Genomic DNA, 17868 nt, shown 5'->3' on the forward strand with positions numbered 1-17868 from the left:
GCATTCTTCACACGGCTACTTCGACCACGGCTCCACCACCCACGCTCTCGGCTACATCGACAAACGGCACAAAGGACTAGTGCCTGCTTGAGCAACCTCGTCGGTTTTCACTCCAGTCACGACTCCACGATGCATCAACCGTTACTATGGGGGGTGTTCGTCAGCTTGCCTTCGGATTCTTCTCCAGTCTCACCGTCTGCGTCGCTACCGTTGTGACTGCGGGGGGATGTTGAGTATAAGGGGATTATTAGGAAGTATATGATAGACTAGGATTTGGTCCTGCCTTGTCTTGTACTCCAAGTTGGTCTTTGTACTCCTATATATATGCCCACAAGGCTCAAGCAATACAACAACAATTACACCAATCCTCTCTCTCCCTTCTAACACAATGGGTGTAAACATACAAAATTGTGCATCAATGATATTCATATTATCTAAAGTATTTGCTTCTACAAAAGTTATGTGTACCATCTAAAACCAAGTTTAATGAACAAGGTTATCTACATGTATCAAGATGTTGTGCCAAGCACCACAGGTTATTCATGCACAAGTTGAGCACATAAGAAGTAAGACCACCAGAAAAAAGATAAAATATATAGCAACAAACCAAGTAGAGAGCAACAATGCTACGAGTAAAAAATACCACAAACCAATACAAGACAAGTTCATAATTTTGCCAATAATTATTTAAGGGCTGCACCAACTCCTGGACCCACAAAGCTGCACTTGGCACCTCAAGTGTCAAGTCAGTACAAAGAACACTAGAAGTAAAAATGACATCCAGATCCGTAGACCACAACTAACGACGACAAAAAGCACTAGAGCGAGCCGAAGGCGCATCACCGTCATCGCCCCTCCATCACCAGAGCCGGGCAACCTTGTTGTAACAGACAATCGGGAAGTCGTCATGTTAAGACCCAATATGATGGAGCAATATGACTTGCACGCCAGAACAACAACCATCGCCGATGAAAAAAACATAGATCGGAAGGATCCAACCTGAAGACACACGAACACATACAATGATACGAACGAAAACCGGATACAAGTGGATCCAACAAAGACAAACGCCAACCGAATCCCACGTGATCCGCCAGAGACAAATCTCCACACACCCTTTAATGACACTAGATGCACCGCCAGAACTGGGGCTAGACAGGGAGAACCTTATTCCAACTTCAAGGAGTCATTGTCGTCTCTTCTTCCTGAACTGGACACAAACCCTAGACGAACACAGAAAAGCAGCTAAAAACGAAGTAGGAGCCTCCCGCCGGCACAAGGGGCGAGATCCACCACACATTCATCCAGAAATAAGAGATGAAAGCTCCACCGAGCCTCCTCAGCGATTTGAAACATCCGACCGTCCATCTCGTTTGCTTGATGAGTTTTGGGTCGTCCGATCGAGCGCATGGAAGAGTTGGGCCGTCGGATCTGGGGCTGGCACTATAGGAATGAATAGTTACTCCCGTTTTGTGCTACCGCTCGTAATTCCAGCGCCCCCACGAGGGCATTTTCGTCATTTCACGTCCTACAGTATAAAACGGGGCCGCTCTTGTGGAGAGGAAACCTAGCCGCCGCCTCCTCGCGCACTCCTGCACTCGCGCCCGCTCCTCCCGCACGCGCGCCGCGCCCTCACCTCTCTCTCCCCCTCCAAACCCTACCCCACGCCGCTGTCCAGGTCCAGCCCCACGCCGCCATCGTCTTCTTCGCCCAGCCGGCCGCCGCCGCACCGCACGCTCGTGCGCAGGGGCGAGAAGGGGAACCGCCGCCCGCTCCCGGAGCGCGAGGAGGACGAGGTGAGGCAGCGCCCAGATCCACGGCGGCATCGACGCGCCGTCGTCGACCTGAGCCGCCACCGTCCTCGAGGTCGGCCATGGAGGGGGGGGGGGGTCCGACCCAGCTGCAGCCGTCGTCCAGACCAAGATGCCCAAACGTGAGTCGAAAAAAGATATTTCTATCACGTTGACCATTTTTGGATTGCATCTGCTCGTTCGCTGATTTGGATCTCGTGATTTGGATGCAGAGTTCCTGCTGATCCAGACGAAGATCCTCGATTTCTTCAAGATCCAGCGGCGCCCGGCAGCCGCGGTGGCCGAGCCGCCGGAGGGGAAGAAGAGGAAGCGGAAGGCCGCCAGCGCGCTGGTGGTGTCCGAGAAGAAGAGCAGGAAGCTACCCTTCACCCCCAGCAAGACCCCGTCCGGCGCCTCACGCAGATGGCCTCGCTCGCCACGGCGCTCACGGCCACCAGCGCCGTCTTCAGCAACGACCTCACCTACGTGCCCGGCATGGCGCCCCGGTCCGCCAACCAATCCGCCCTCGTGGCAGGAGGGATGCAGGTCAGACGTTTCCTCCAATTCCACCACCCGATCTCCATTAAATTCAGTGTCACGACGCCATTTCAGTTTTGCTGAAGCTTGGGTGCCATCTCATTTCAGGTGCTGCCAAGGGAGAATGCAGAGACATTGAGCCTATGGAAGAGGATGATGGAGCAAGGGGCCTCTCCTCGTCGTCTTCAATCCGGTGGAAGGGTTAGTACTGTCTGCACAATTCGCTGCTCATTTCTGATCTTGTATGTAGGTGTAGGAGGAGTTATGGGGAGTAGATCCAGGACATGGGATGCTAACCATCTACTTGGGAAGGGTTTCTTTCAAATCAGTGAATGGTAACTAACTAACCACGTGTCCACGTCAGAGTTTGATGTTAAGTGCCGATGGAATTTTGAGAGTGGTGATCTGCTCTTTCTTCCTCTTTAGTGCCGACATTTTAATTACTCGGGATATTCTAATGTCATTTGAATTGATATCATTTTTTCACTCATGTTCTTGGGGACAAAATCTTTGTTTGTTTCTTATTGGTGATGCGGTAAGCTGACTTGAACCTTTTTCACCTTCGTCTGTGTAGGATTGGAGCCCTTGAAGCATTTGAATGGAGCATATGTATGCACGTTGCACTTCATCTTAGGCGAGTGCGACTGTTACATGTTAGTTAAGACTTAGTTTTTGTGATGCATACCAGAGATAATGTTTTCTTCGATGATTTAGTTATAGTTGTCGTCAATATTTATCAAAAAGTTAGGTCAGAAAAACAGTCAATCTCAAGCTTTCTAATGAAGTCAGTGGCAAGTAACAAGTTTTTTCCTGTTTGAATTTTCTGTACTTACACCTGCTTTTCGATCTTTTTATACACTGTGAGAGTTGATGTGGAGGTGAAAGCGTGTAATTCTGTAGAGGTTGCCAACACTAAAGTTTTTGACTTTTTTTCCTCTTCGTAGTTGATTTAGTTGAATCCAAAACAATTATCACCAACTGTAGATTTGACCTGGTGATTGAGTTATGCTTCTCAAGGATTATAACTGTAGTTGTTTCCTGTCTAATATTATTTGTCAGCAAATTTCTTTATTGAAATCTTGAATAAGGGAACTATAATAATGCAGATAAATAACGGTTTTTCTTATTTTGCCAACAGGTGCATGTTATGATTATTGTGTTGAAGTGCTGATTGCTGACCTATGCCTTTGATGTCCATTTCAGTTTCCATTTTAGGTTCTGTTTTAGTTTACTGAATTAATTTTTCTTGAACTGAACTGTTTCTGTGCGGCCAGTCGGCGCCCCTCTATTTTGTGTGATTGATAAATCCTTCCTCACCTTATTTTGTGTGATTGATAAATACTTGTTTCAGTGGTGCAATGCTTTTTTCTGCTTAAGCATGGTTCTGAGTCTCTGAATCTCGCTGTTACACGAGAATTGTTTTTCCTATGATGGTGGTTGTTGCTTAAGTGTCTTCAGCCTACACCTTCAATATATTTATGATAATTCCTTTTAATAGCATGTTTTTCCAATGATCTTCTGTTGCTTATTTAAGAAACAAATTAGATTCTCATGTCCTTTAATAGTTATTTATGTACCTGCCTAAGAAGATCATGCCAATTTCTTAAGCAGTGGGTAGTGGTAACGAGTTTCCTAAGCTGACTTTGAGTTTCAATTACAACATAGGCCCATCTGTTACTTTCTAACGTTTGGTGTTTCCGCAGATATGTAATGATGTTGCAATTGCTAAGATAATGGAAGCAACACTTATTTTGCCAGTTCTGAAGCAGGACCAAATATGGAAAGACCAGGCGTAAGTGCTACTTTCTCTTGTACTAGGTGTCCCTCTTTTCTGAATAATCACATTGCCTTCGCTTAATCTGCTAATTTGAGTCGTTTGTGGTTCCTTCCTAGGCTCCTAACTAACTGCATAGATACTAATTATTAGTATATTGTGCTACACCATAATTAGTGCTAAGTGAGCTGTGTCTATGGTTTACACTGTCATCCGTGAAGCCGGCGCTGTCATCTTCTCGCGTGGCTGCCTCCAGCCCATCCAACCCTCTGCTCTCCTCCACCAGGTGAAAGCAGCACCACCGCACACGCCCTGCCGTCGTGACTGCCGATGACCTACGGGCCCGTCTCTCTCTCAATCTCAATCTCCTTGTGGACTGAAAGTTGGTGCCATGTGATAATTTTATGTGATTTGATGCCTCTGGTTCTTCCACGATAATTATGTTTGTTGTCTTGAAGGATGGCGTGGTTGATGCAATCCGTGTATCCCTCACAGATCCACTTGGAACTCAGGCTGCAAACCATCAAATAGGTGCAGTAATGAACTTTTCCTTTCCCAAGCATTTCATTTTCATCTTGTTTTTGGTTGCTATACTGTAATGTTTTTTTTTCAGTAGTGCTTTGCCTTATCTTTCCCTATATTTTTTTTAATAATAAAGTACGGATTGACTTTGTCGGGTTCACCGTCACAATACGATTCTTCCCGTGATTTTACGCTTTCAGTTTGAATTTAAAATATATTCGAGGTGGTACTAAATTTTATAATTTTCGTCCGTCTTGACTTGTCCGTACGTCAGCTTTCATCTCGCGTCCTCAAATATTAGATTCAACCTAGGCAGCCCATTATTCTGGTCCACGACCCATTATTCTGGTCCACCTAGCCCAACAAACAAATAGAAATCAGAGAGTTAAGACGAGGGCGGACTCTCGATCAGTTTGGAGTTTTCCCTTGACCCTCCCATAAATATGGGCTTAAGATTCAGGAAAGAGAGAAGGGGAGGAGGTGGATCCCCTGGAGGCGGAAGGAGCCGGTTGACGGCCGATCTGACGGGGCACTTCATCTCGACCATGAGACCGCGGTAGTATACGGTCGCACACATCAGCCATCTCATCAAGCGGGGGCGCTGCCATCGCTGCTTTTGAGAACCCACCGGTCCAGCGGACAGCCATGGTCGATTGGAGCTGCTAAGACAGCGGCGGCGCAGGCGCGCAACCCCACTTCGAGGTGTGGTGGCTCGTGTCAAGGAACCAAGTGTCAGGCAGAGCCGGGGGAGGCACGGGGAGATGCCACCAGCAGTATCTCCAACGGGGCGTGATGCGAGGGCTGCCCGCGCGAGCTTGGATACGATCGAAGCCATAGCCATGGTACGTTGGCAGGCAGCAGAGCAGAGAACCACCTCGTCACGGTTAGATCTACTCGTTTGTTACGGAGATCGCGGAAGGGAACACAATCAGGAGCAGGATTCTAGCTGCGCGAGAGCTCTATCGGGCAACTTCAGGCCGTGCCCCGCACGCATGCATGGCCAGGGGAACAATTAGGGCTGACCGCTTTGGTCAGAACCCAACTGAACATTTTATTTTTGGACGGGAACCCAACTGACCATTAGGAAGGTGATTGTACGCATGTCATATGCTTCTTCCCCGCTGACGTGCATGTCAGAAGATTATAGCCATGGAATTGTGATAAGTAGTACTATATGTAATCTCTTTTGTATGAAACCCTATGGAAATGGTTCTGGATTTAGGGTTTGTGCACGACTGCACGTCGGCGTACCCAAGTTATATAGAGCGAAGGGTCTCTTGAAGTCGCTGGATCGCTCTTGCCTTCGATCTTCTCCGCACAGAATTATACACTGAGTCTCAGCCCAGGGCATGTGTGGGCTGTGCAAACATTTTCTCAACCCATGCAAAAAAAACATTTTCTGAACTTGTGGATTTTTTTTAACTGGGACATTTTTTGAATCTGAGATTTTTCTGAATAAACACGAAGAATTTTGAAAATTCCTCGAACATTTTTTAAAACACAAACATTTTTTAAATTGTGCAGACAATTTGAAAAATAGGAACAAATTTTGAAAATAAGAACATTTTTAAAAATTCCCAAGCAGTTTTTCAAAAAGAAAAAGTAAAAGAAAAACAAAGAAAAAAAGAAAAGAAAAGAAAAGAAAAGGAAAAAGAAACAGAAACAAAAAAAAATAAAAGAGAAAAGAGAAACAAAAGAAAACAGAAGAAAAAACAGAATTCCTTTGCTAGATGGATGCAAAATTCAAGTGGTATTTACGGATGTACCGATACGCTTCGTTTATGGCAAGACCTGCTTATGGAGGTGTGTACACGCTTGGAGGCCATGGCGAAGGATACTTGTATCCGACATGAATGGCAGCAAGATCTTTCGATTGACCCTCCTACTACGTCTTAGGCGTTATACATACTCCATATGATTACGTCTTTTTCGGGGTTTCTTTTTCTAAACTTGGACTTGGTTATGACTGTGTGCATCTTAATTATACAAGGCCGGGTGTAATGCTTAAACATTTTAAGTAATAAAGCACCCGTGTGTACTGTGTTCAAAAAAGTAATAAAGCGCCCTTTATCAGAAATTAGCCAACAAATGCATTATGTGTGCACAATTACTAGGTAAGAGTGAGAGGGTGCGGTGGAAGAAGAAGACTAGAAGAGTGATCCCATGGTAAAAAGAAAGTTGACAATGCTATGTAATATGCATGATAAGGATATATTTAGACACGATTGACATTGAATCATCAGGAATATTTGCCTTGTTGCGACGCACAGGCAATTAACTAGGACCCTGATATTCACTACACGTGTGGCACAATGGACACCCGACCACACGACTCGTCCGATCGTATACAAAAACCAGCCCACACAACCCTATGTGGGCGAACATTAAAACTATCCACACGTGTGGCAGGAGAATCCCATGGCCCGAACGCACTATCCATCTCCCCCGACAGGCCAGCCCAGATTTTATTTTGCTTTCACAAATAAAGCCAAGTTGTTCCGTGCTAGGAAAAAATGTCATCATCTTTAAAAAGCAGAAGAAAAAACGCCATCATAAAAAAAACTAAAAATGCCCATGGCAGATTCGTAGTAAAAATTAACCATGGCAGGTTCATAGTAAAAAATCAAATGTCCATGGCAAAAAAATAGATGGTTTGTGCACAAATCTTAGTTGCCGTATACGAATGATTTCTATTAAAAATTGTCATTGGTCTATAAGTGCCGGAATTGACATGGTCTAAATATTAAACAATGCCAAAGCAAAACTGCATGTTGAAAATTTGCCATGACATCTCTACTGTTATATGATGATTGAACCAAAAAAAGACCTTGATTGCAAAAGATGGCAAATTGTATGAATTTGCCATGGCAAACAGTGTTGTTTCCCAACCTAAAAACATGGCAAGTTTGCTGGGGGGAGGGGGGGGGGGGCATATCAACCTTGCCATCACATAAAATTTCAAAAAAAATTTGCCGTGTGTTAAAAAACAAAACAAAATCCTAGAAACTTGACATGTACATTTTGAATCGTCGATTGATAGGTACATTCAAATTGCCATGACATGCATAGATTTCATCTTAAAATTACACAGAGACCTATCAAAAGGGGACAATTGGTAGGTGGAACACACACTTTTTGAAGGATGGCAAGTTTGCCATATTTTAGAAATTTTCAGAATTTGCCATGTTTTAGAGAAAGAGCATTCGTATGTAAAAAAAATGTAAATTTGCCATGTTTGTAGAAGATAAAATTGCAATGGAAAATAAGAAAAGTAAATTTGCCATGGTCCACAAAGAAGATAAAAATGCCATGGAAAAAAGGTTAATTTGCCATGGCTATGGAATAAGATTTGCCATGGCAAATTATATGGCCTAAAAGTACTGGAATTGCCATGGTCTAAGTAGTAAACAATGGCAAAGCAAAACTGCAGATTGAATATACCTATAGTAAAAAATAGGTTAAAAATTTGCCATGACATCTCTACTGCTATATGATGGCAAATTGTATGAATTTGCCATGGAAAATATTGTTGTTTCCCAAGATAAAAACATGGCAAGTTTGTCCGCGGGGGTGCATATCAACTTGCCATCACATAAAATTTCAAACAAAATACCATGTGTTCGAAAAACAAAACAAAAATCATGGTCGTCGTCACGGAGGACGACCTCTTGGTCAGCGTCTAGGCCGGGGGAGGCGCTACATTGCCATGGTCAAATAAAAAGTAATTTTTGCCATGTTGCAAAAGAAAAAGAACATTGCCATGATCCATAAACTACATTTGCCATGCTTGAACTTAATTTGCCATGATGCAATAAAATTGCGATGGTATTAAACAAGAAACATGAGTAAATCTAATGTTGCCATGGGCCATGGCAACTTTGTTGGAAAAATGTTATATATATCATGATCCATGGACTACAAAATGCCATGATCCATACAATATAATTGCCATGATACATACATTAAATTTTCCATCGGCATAGGTGCCACATGGCGGCTCCTGGGAACTCAGGCACATGCCATGCGGACGGCTTTGCCAGCAGCATAGTTTTGGTCAATTTTCTGAGGAGTGATAAACTCTCCGAGAATCACTCATGGTACATTCAACTCATTGGTCAGCGGAGCGGAGCCCAAGTGGATTAAGGGAATAAGATTGAGAAAGTTTTAAAGGCATTTGAGCAGTAGACATTGAGAAGCAGCAAGCTGGTTTCACTAGTACAAAACCATGCTTTGCAGGCGATTTTTGTACATGGACTGACGGCAATTACCCAATCCACCTGAAAGCCTACGCCGCTAATACTCAGGAAGCCAGAGAAGGTTATCTGAACTGCCTCGAGTGGTCAGAGCACTAAATGCGGTTTCGAAACTAAGAGGAAGAAAAAAATTCCTCTTTGTGATCTGCGTAGTGTGTATCCTCCTATAGAGTTATAGACATATACAATATGCGTATATACCGGTGTCTGTGTCCGCTCACCAAAATACCCGGACCGACCAATCTTAATCCCCCAGTAGTAGCAAAGCAATCTTAATAACCATTATTAAGAACAGCCTCTGCTTCGTGTGACGCCAGTACATAGGCCAGCTAATTAAGTGAGCGAGCAAAGCATATGCCCGTTCTCACTTCACTATCGTCCTCTGCCTCTCTTGCTCGTCCTCTTCCTCCTCTAAGGAAACACGTACGTACATGCTGTCCATGTCGAAGCATCGAACACACAATCGGGGCTTCCGTAGCTAGGCAGCATCCTGTCGCCGTACGTGCTTCGTCTGTCGATATGGTGCACGACAAAAGTACCCTCTTGATCTTCGTCGTCGTGGTGGCCGCTCATGCGAGAGCTAGCGCCACCGTACCGGCTATTTGTTCCGCTCATGTATGTGTTGTCCGGACGGGTCCTTCACACATCAGAGGCGCTCCACTAGCTTAACTGCTCACGAAAAATGGCCTCGAAACGTCTCGCTCTTCCTGCTGTGGTTGCTTGCCTCGTCCAACTCATGCTACCACAAGCTCGGTGTCATGGCGTTGGAAGGGCTCTAGTGCCTGGAGGGCTGCGTCATGTATCCGGCGCAAATAGCAGCAGCATCAATCATGTATTGCCTAATATTTCCTTTTTTCTTGCGTGTTTATTTTTCACTCAAGAACTCACGAGGATAATGCATATGGTCTGACGTGGCAATAAGATTGCTGTTACACATACAATAATACGAGTACAGGACTCTGCAATTGCGTGGGCATTCGCTGTTTCAAGAAGTTAAATACTTTGTGTTAACTAAATAACTAGGGTTATTTTGACGCAGTGGGTTGGGTACCAGACCGGAGAGGGGCGGGGAGGAGAGTTCTACGGCGGCAGCGCCAGGATCAACGCGTGGGACCTGGAACTGAAGCCCGATCAGGCCAGCTCGTCGGTCATGTGGCTCGCCAGCGGCAACAATCAGATCATGTCGGGTTTCATGGTACGTTCCTGCTTCACATCCCTCTCTCTCTCTAATCACCACAGGATCCACACGTCCATCATCACTCTGTTGCGTTGCAGGTATCCCCCGAGCAGTACAACGACACCGATCTCCATTTCTTCGTGTCATGGACGGTACGTGCGTGCGTGCACCATTGATAAGCTGCGCAGCTAAACCAGGAGGACTACGTGCTGATGTGGTGTTTGTTGTCTCGATCAGGCCGATGGGTTCAACGCCACGGGCTGCATGGACACGGACTGCCAGGGCTTCGTGGGCTCCACGCCGCCGGCCAGCGTCTCCCCCGGGTCGACGGTCACGCCGACGTCCGTCTACCACGGCAAACAGACCGAGTACACCGTCACCATCCTCCAGGTTCGACCCTGACGACGGCCACCCGACACAAAGGCGCCACACTACATTGTGCAACGCCTCACAGATAGGCGCTACACGCCTGGCCAGCGTTGCACCCCAGACTGCCTAAAAATTGCTAAGTCATTGTGCAGAGCTTCAGAGCTAGGCGCTGCACTGTATAGTGTGGCGCCTAGCTCTCAGGCGCTGCACTAGTGGTTGCACTACAAAATGAAGCAACCACTAGTGCAACGCCTAGAAGCTAGGCGCTACACTGTATAGTGTGGCGCCTAGCTCTCAGGCGCTGCACACTGACTTAGTAATTTTCAGATCACACGGGTGCGACGCTGGTCAGGCATGTAGCGCATATCTGTGAGGCGTTGCACAGTGTAGTGTGGCGCCTTCGCGTCGGGCGTCACACAAAAAGGTCAGCCGCGTGAAATAGTTTCACGGACAGTTCATTCTGTGATTTGATTTTGTCCATAGGTCAAATTTGTCAATTTTGCCGCTGCTGTACTTCATTCGGTTCGTTTGGTGCTTTGCCGCAGGTGGCTGGGAACTGGTCCCTCATCGTGGACCTGTCGGGGGAGAACGAGACGGTCGGGTACTTGCCCGGCTCGCTGTTCACGGGCCTGGCGAGCAACGCGACGGTGGTCGGCTGGGGAGGCAACGCGCAGTCGTCGTCCGGCGCCGGGCCGCCGATGGGGAGCGGACACGGGCCGGACGAGGGGGACGGCGTCGCGGCCTACGTGGCCAGCATCGCGGTGTACGATTCCAAGGGGAACGCCACCGCCCCGGCGGCCGGGAACGTGACGTCGCTCACGGACGCCGGAGACTGCTACGGTGCCAGCGATTACGAGGTCGGAAAGGACGACGGCGGGTTCTTCTATTACGGGGGGCCTCAAGGTTGCAACCACTAAAATGTGAGGATGGCTTCATCATGGGTGTCGAGACTCGAGACCAACAGTAGTCATCAGATATGATGAATAAGTGGATGATTTATAATTACAGTACTACATTTTATCTAGCAAACATGCATGTGCGGTTACAAATAATGTATGCTCATAGCACAATGAGCACGACTCAAGACCCGCTTTAGGTCCACGTTACCTATTTCAACAGTCTCCTCCGTGTTGTTGCTTATTCTCCTTGATAGCAACGCATCTGAGCGTGGTTAATTATGTGATGATCTGGGCCACCGCGCGCGCGCACACACCCGAGCTAGAGCCTACACCTAGTCCATAGACCATCCCTCGTACGCCCACTTACTTTCTGCCAATAGATGCAAATGCAGTCCTGAAGATACCTACTTGCACTAACAACACCGAGGATTTCTGGGCTTGGTATTCGGACAGAAAGGGCAGGTTCACGGTAGCCTCCGCGTACAATTTATTGTTAAAAACGAAGCTGCAGAGAGAAGAGTGGTTACAGGGAAGAGGTGGTTCATCAAGTGTTCAGAGAGACGAAAAGTCCTGGTGCTCCTTGTGGAAAGTAAAGATTCCCTCGAAGATCAGAATCTTCTTATGGCGGCTGATGCCCCATCATTCACTCCCTACCACCGATGTTCTAAAGAAGCGCAACATGTCAGTTCAAGATGCATGTCCGCTCTGCGGATGTCAGGATTCATGGAGACATGCCCTAGTTTCATGCACTATGTCCAGATGCATTTGGGCGTTGTCCGATGATGTGATGGTTCAGCGCATGTCTGCCAACATGGAACCCAATGCGAGATTGTGGTTATTTGAACTCAGCGATGAATTGGATCAAGCGAGCTTCACGGCGATGGCCGTCACTCTCTTGTCCATATGGTATGCTAGACGCAAAGCGGTCTATGAATCCATCTTTCAAAGTCCCCAACAGACAATTTCCTTTGTAAACTACTTTATAGCAGAACTGGGGCAGCTTGCTAATAGCCCAGAGAGACAAAGTGCAGCAGCAATACCATCTGCACAGCCTGAACGGTGGTTACCACCTCCTAATGGCGCTGTGAAAGTAAACGTTGATGGTGCTGTAGCAAGATCCCGTCGTGGGGGAGGAGCGGTAGCAGCTGTTTGCAGAGACCAATTTGGTATGTATCTAGGCTCCTCGGCGGTGGTCTTCCAAGGAATAAATGATCCTCTAATTTTGGAGACTTATGCATGCCGTGAAGCGTTAGCACTTGCTGATGATCTCGCCGTCCAAACTATTTGTGTGGCCTCAGACTGTCAAGGAGTGGTGAATGACATCAACAAGGGGACAGGAGGTCCAAATGCTGCCATAGTACATGAAATATTGACTCGTTGTGAGAGTTTTTCTTCTTTTTCTTTTATACATGAGCGTAGGAACTTCAATTATGAGGCTCATAATCTCGCCAAGTTTGCTTGTAATCTAGGTGTAGGTCGACATGTTTGGTTGGGCGTCCCACATGACCCAAACAGTGTACCTATGACCGTTGTTTCGAATGAATAAAGATGCGAGATTTCTAAAACAAAACTTACTTTTAAATTGTATACTCCCTCCGTCTCGGTTTAGAGGGCGTGCGCGTAGTTCTAGGTCATCCATTTGACTAACTAAATATGGTCACATGTCACCAAAAGTATATCATTGGATTCTTAAGCGGATATAGTTTCTAAACATATATTTTTATCACATATAATACATATATAGCTAGTTAAATTCTCAACCTAGAACAACGTGCATGCCCTGTAAACCGAGACGGAGGGAGTATTTTTTTTGAATATGCATCAATATCATATTCTTCTAAAACACAAACACGTTTATATCACATGGAATTCCTTTTAAAGAGCGTGAATATTTTTTAAAATTACCAATATATTTTAAGCACATAATCACTTTTCAGGATTACATGAACTTTCTTTTTGAGAAAAGGGTGAACATTTTTTCAATTATATGAATATTTTTTAATATGTGAACACGTTTTTCTTAAAACCGCACAAACATTTTAAAATGCATGAACGAGTTTTAAAAATTAGATGACATCATTCAAAAGGCACAAACACATCTTCAATGACACAAAAATTAAAATGTGTGAACACTTTCCGTCATTCAAAAGGAACAAACACATTTTAAATGACACACAAAATTAAAACATGTGAAGACATTTCGTGAGTTAACTACACATATTGGATTCGGAGTGTAATAGTTCTAAAAAAAGATTTGGAGTGTAATACACGTGCGTGTGGCATTTTTTTCTTCTTTTAATTCATTTTCTTCCTGAGACGCGTCGGAGTTTAATTCTCTTTTTTACACATCATTCTTTCTTTTAATTCTTTTCCTTCCTTCGTGAGGCGCAACTGAGTTTATTCCTTATTTTTTAGTTCCTTTCCTTCCTGCTCATATTTGTGAGCAAACGAGGACTGACTCCTCACCTTCTGCTTAGGTTCTTGAGGGCTGAAGCTGCTTATTAATTTAAATTATACTTCCTCCGTTTTAAAATAGATGACTCAACTTTATATACAAAGTTAGTACAAAGTTAAGTCATCTATTTTAAAACGGAGGGAGTAGATGTATAGTATTAATCACTGAGATGAGATGTAAGTGAGGTGGGACAAATAGGCAAACGAATCCTACATCGCACACACAATCATGTGGTATCTCGTGGACCATGGCCTTTCTGGCTCTGACATCGGTAGCTAGTTTGGTCTCGGAGACGACAATGCCTATTTTTTGCTCTCCCGGGTTGCATGATTGGCTGGGCCGCCATTGCAGCCGGGTCACACAACACCGGGCTGTCGCAACTCACGCGAGGCCCAGGCGAGAGACGGGTGCTGCATCTCTGCTTAGACTAGTCACAACGGAAAGTAACATACACCAGTAACATACACATATCCCTAGACTATATTACTACCTTTCATAATGGATAATAACATAAAGTATGGTAACATGCAAAGCCTCATTTATTAAGTTATAGACTCATATTGCATTGGGACATGTGATGTTACAGTAACGAGCTAAGTTACTCAAACTACCTCTCTCCTCATTAACTCATTGCCACATAAGCAAATTTGTTGAGTTGGACACGATGTTACTGCTGATGTTACTCCCACTGTGGCTAGTCTTACCTGCCCGATGTCCAGCAGTGTGTTTGGGCGCTGGCTCCGGAGCAACTTGTCCAACAGCTGGTTGACCTAGGACGTACCAGAAACGGATGGAACATTTTCTTCCCCTAGGCGAAAACTAGGGTTTCTCTCGCTTTCGGCGACTCCGCCGGAATTTATCTTCTGATCCACTCCGTACCCCTCTGTTTTTCACCTCTCGGCTCTGGCTGATCAAGGGGGATCGCTGAGATCCTACCCGGCCTTGGTCGTGAGGAAGATCAGGGGCGCATACGGGGGACTATTTTTCCTAGGGTTTTTTCTGGTGGCTGGATCCGGAGGTGATGGCTGGTGAGAACATAGGATCGCAGGGGAGGAGGGCTAAGGAGAGCGCAGACGAACTCTTGGCTCGCCTGAACCTGCATGAAGAAGCGGACGATGACTTTGTCTGGGAGGAGGAGCTCCCGGATCAGATGGCGCCGGCCAAGTGGCTAGCTATAGCTAGGGTTCATACCCCAAAGACCTTTAGCCCGAGTGCGCTATATGGAGATATGGGCTCGGCGTGGAACCAGCCAGACCTGTGGCGTGGAGAAGGGTCAATGAAAACCTGTTCACAACGCAACTTGGTTGTTTAGCGGATTGGAACAAGGCGATGTTTGAGGGGCCATGGCTTTTCAGAGGTCATGCTATGATAGACTGAATCCATCCAGCTGGATAGACTGGCAGTTTGGGCGCAGATTCATCGTCTCCCAAAGAACTTCTTGATAGAGGCAGCTGTTCGGGGGATGGCCTCACGCATTGGCGAGTGGAGGAGGTCCAGCTAAGGTTGCCTGCGGTTTTTTTTGGCGAGTTCGTCAGAATCAAGGTCAACATTGATATCAACGCCAAAATAAAATGCTTTGTCACAGGAAAGAAGGGCGATGAAAGAGTAAGGTACCAAGTGAAGTATGAAAAGCTCCCTACGTTTTGCATCAACTGTGGAGAATTTGGACACTGGTATGAGGAATGTGGTGATGGGGTGCATGATGAGTCCACCTTTGAGTGGGGAGAATTTGTACTAGCTGTGGGGCTAGGTTAAACAGTGGTGGGCGTGGGATGGCTGGACCTCAGAGAGGACGGGCGACAGCGGGAGGTACAGGAGGAAGAGGAAGGGGTAGGGGCACTTATAACCCTAACCAAAGTTGGCGTTTCAATGCTCAGAACCATAATCCTGTGAACACATGAGATAGAGAGGCGGCTGGAAAGGGGAGGAGGTTGAGAAAGATGAGGAAGCAGTGAGGAATGCCCTGGACAAGGCGAAGGAGGGCATGCTTGCCTCATACAAGCGCCCATCAATGGAGAACAACTCGAGGCCTAGCTCGTCCTCGCAGAACACGGTAGCAGACGGGGAAGGTGGTGAAGTGGACAGCTCTCTGGCAGTTGAGGGAGTCCTGGACTAAGGGGTCCTCGGGCGTCCGGACTATGTAACGTGGGCCGAACTGATGGGCCATGAAGATACAAGACAGAAGACTCTCTCCCGTGTCCGGATGGGACTCTCCTTGGCATGGATGGCAAGCTTGACGTTCGGATATGAAGATTCCTTTCGCTGTAACTGACTTTGTACAACCCTAGTCCCCTCCGGTGTCTATATAAACCGGAGGGTTTAGTCCGTAGAGGCAATCACAATCATACAGGCTAGACTTCTAGGGTTTTAGCCATTACGATCTCGTGGTAGATCAACTCTTGTAATACTCATATTCATCAAGATCAATCAAGCATGAAGTAGGGTATTACCTCCATAAAGAGGGCCCGAACCTGGGTAAACATCGTGTCCCCTGTCTCCTGTTACCATCGACCTTAGACGCACAGTTTGGGACCCCCTACCTGAGATCCGCCCGTTTTGACACCGACATTGGTGCTTTCATTGAGAGTTCCGCTGTGTCGTCACTGAAAGGCTCGATGGCTCCGTCAATCATCTACAACGATGCTACCCTGAGGGATGTCTTTCTCCCCGGCCAGATCTTCGTATTCGGCGGCTTCGCACCGCGGGACAACTCGCTTGGCCATCTAGAGCAGATCGACAGCTACGCCCCTGGCCATCAGGTCAGGTTTGGAAGCTTGAACTACGTTGCTGACATCCGCGGAGACTTGATCTTCGACGGATTCAAGCCCATGGCAGCCGCTCCCTGCCACCGCGATGAACATGACCTAAATCTGTCATCGGATAATACCCAGGAGATAGCGCCTGTAACTGCTCTGGCCCTAGATCCGGAGCAGATTGCGCCATTCGAGGACGGGAAGCTCAACCCCACCACGGAGGCCGCAGACTCAGCGGCGTTGGAGCCGCACACAGACCCAACCTCGAGCGGGATCCGTGTCACCGGAACCTCGAATTCGTCTCCGGCATAGGTTCCGAACCACGTGCATCCGCATCCGTCGAGCTTGATCAGGCATCGATCGTCGAATTCAGCTCCACGGACATCTTCCAGCACTCACCTTTAGGCGATGTGCTAAACTCATTAAAAACCCTCTCCTTAGTGGGGGACTCACAACCGAATTATATCCGGTTAGAACTGGGGGCTGATGATGGGGAATTTCGCTTCCCACCCACCTCCCACTTAATAGCCACTGTCGATGACTTAACCGACATGCTCGATTACGGCTCCGAAGACATCGACGGCATGGACGACGATGCCGAAGAGGAGCAGGCCCAAAACCCGCCGTTTACCGGGCGCTGGACGACCACCTCCTCATACGACGTATATATGGTGGATACACCCAAAGAGAATAACGGTGATAACGAGAAGGATCCAGTCTAGGACAAACCTCCTGAGATACAACCAAAGCGCCGATGTCAGCGGCGCCGCTCTAAGTCACGCCATGGAAAAGTTAGCAATACCGGCATGGGAGAAAACAATACTCCGGACGATGTCGAAGACAAAGAAGACCCCGTCGAGCCAACTTCCGAACAGGACGATAGGGAAGATGGGCAAGTCAGCCCTCATGAACATGCCATAAACGAAGACACGAAGGACAGTAACTATCTGCCACTCTCCGAGGACGAGGTGAGCCTCTGCGACGAATACTTATCGTGCCTGAGGAACCCGTCGAGCAGGAGCGCTTTAAGCGCCGGCTAATAGCCACTACGAGGAGCCTGAAAAAGAAGCAGCAACAACTTCAAGCTGACCAAGATCTGCTCAATGACAGATGTACTAATGTCCTGGCAGCCGAGGAATACGGCGTCGAGCGCCCCACCAAAAGTTACCCGAAGCGTAAACTGCTACCCCAATTCGACGACGAGGCACCTGAGCCTAGGCCATCAACACATAATGCGGCTGACCGACCACCACGTGGCCGGGACAAAGCGGCAACTCAAGCCGAACACTAGCCCATACTACCTCGCCGTAAAGGCAGAGACATAACTACTCGGGGTTAT

The 17868-nt window shown here is 46.9% G+C and overlaps 1 protein-coding gene across 7 annotated transcripts; it reads left to right on the forward strand.

Moving 5' to 3' along the window:
* Positions 1–1575: 1575 nt before the first annotated feature.
* On the forward strand, positions 1576–11557 carry LOC123051535 (uncharacterized). 7 transcript variants are annotated; one of them, XM_044474430.1, is made up of 10 exons: positions 1576–1933; positions 2024–2336; positions 2436–2528; positions 2902–2980; positions 4031–4483; positions 4560–4632; positions 9916–10071; positions 10152–10205; positions 10291–10443; positions 10968–11557. In XM_044474430.1, exons 7-10 carry the CDS (start codon positions 10027–10029, stop codon positions 11337–11339), a joined length of 624 nt encoding a protein of 207 aa, XP_044330365.1. In that variant the 5' UTR covers positions 1576–1933; positions 2024–2336; positions 2436–2528; positions 2902–2980; positions 4031–4483; positions 4560–4632; positions 9916–10026; the 3' UTR covers positions 11340–11557. The 7 variants fall into 7 exon arrangements, with proteins under 7 accessions (XP_044330365.1, XP_044330366.1, XP_044330364.1 ...); XM_044474431.1 differs by having other exon boundaries at positions 4031–4446; XM_044474429.1 differs by having other exon boundaries at positions 4031–4119.
* The last annotated feature ends 6311 nt before the right edge of the window (positions 11558–17868 follow it).

This window comes from Triticum aestivum, chromosome 2D (genome assembly GCF_018294505.1).
Source record: "Triticum aestivum cultivar Chinese Spring chromosome 2D, IWGSC CS RefSeq v2.1, whole genome shotgun sequence".
NCBI lineage: Eukaryota > Viridiplantae > Streptophyta > Magnoliopsida > Poales > Poaceae > Triticum > Triticum aestivum.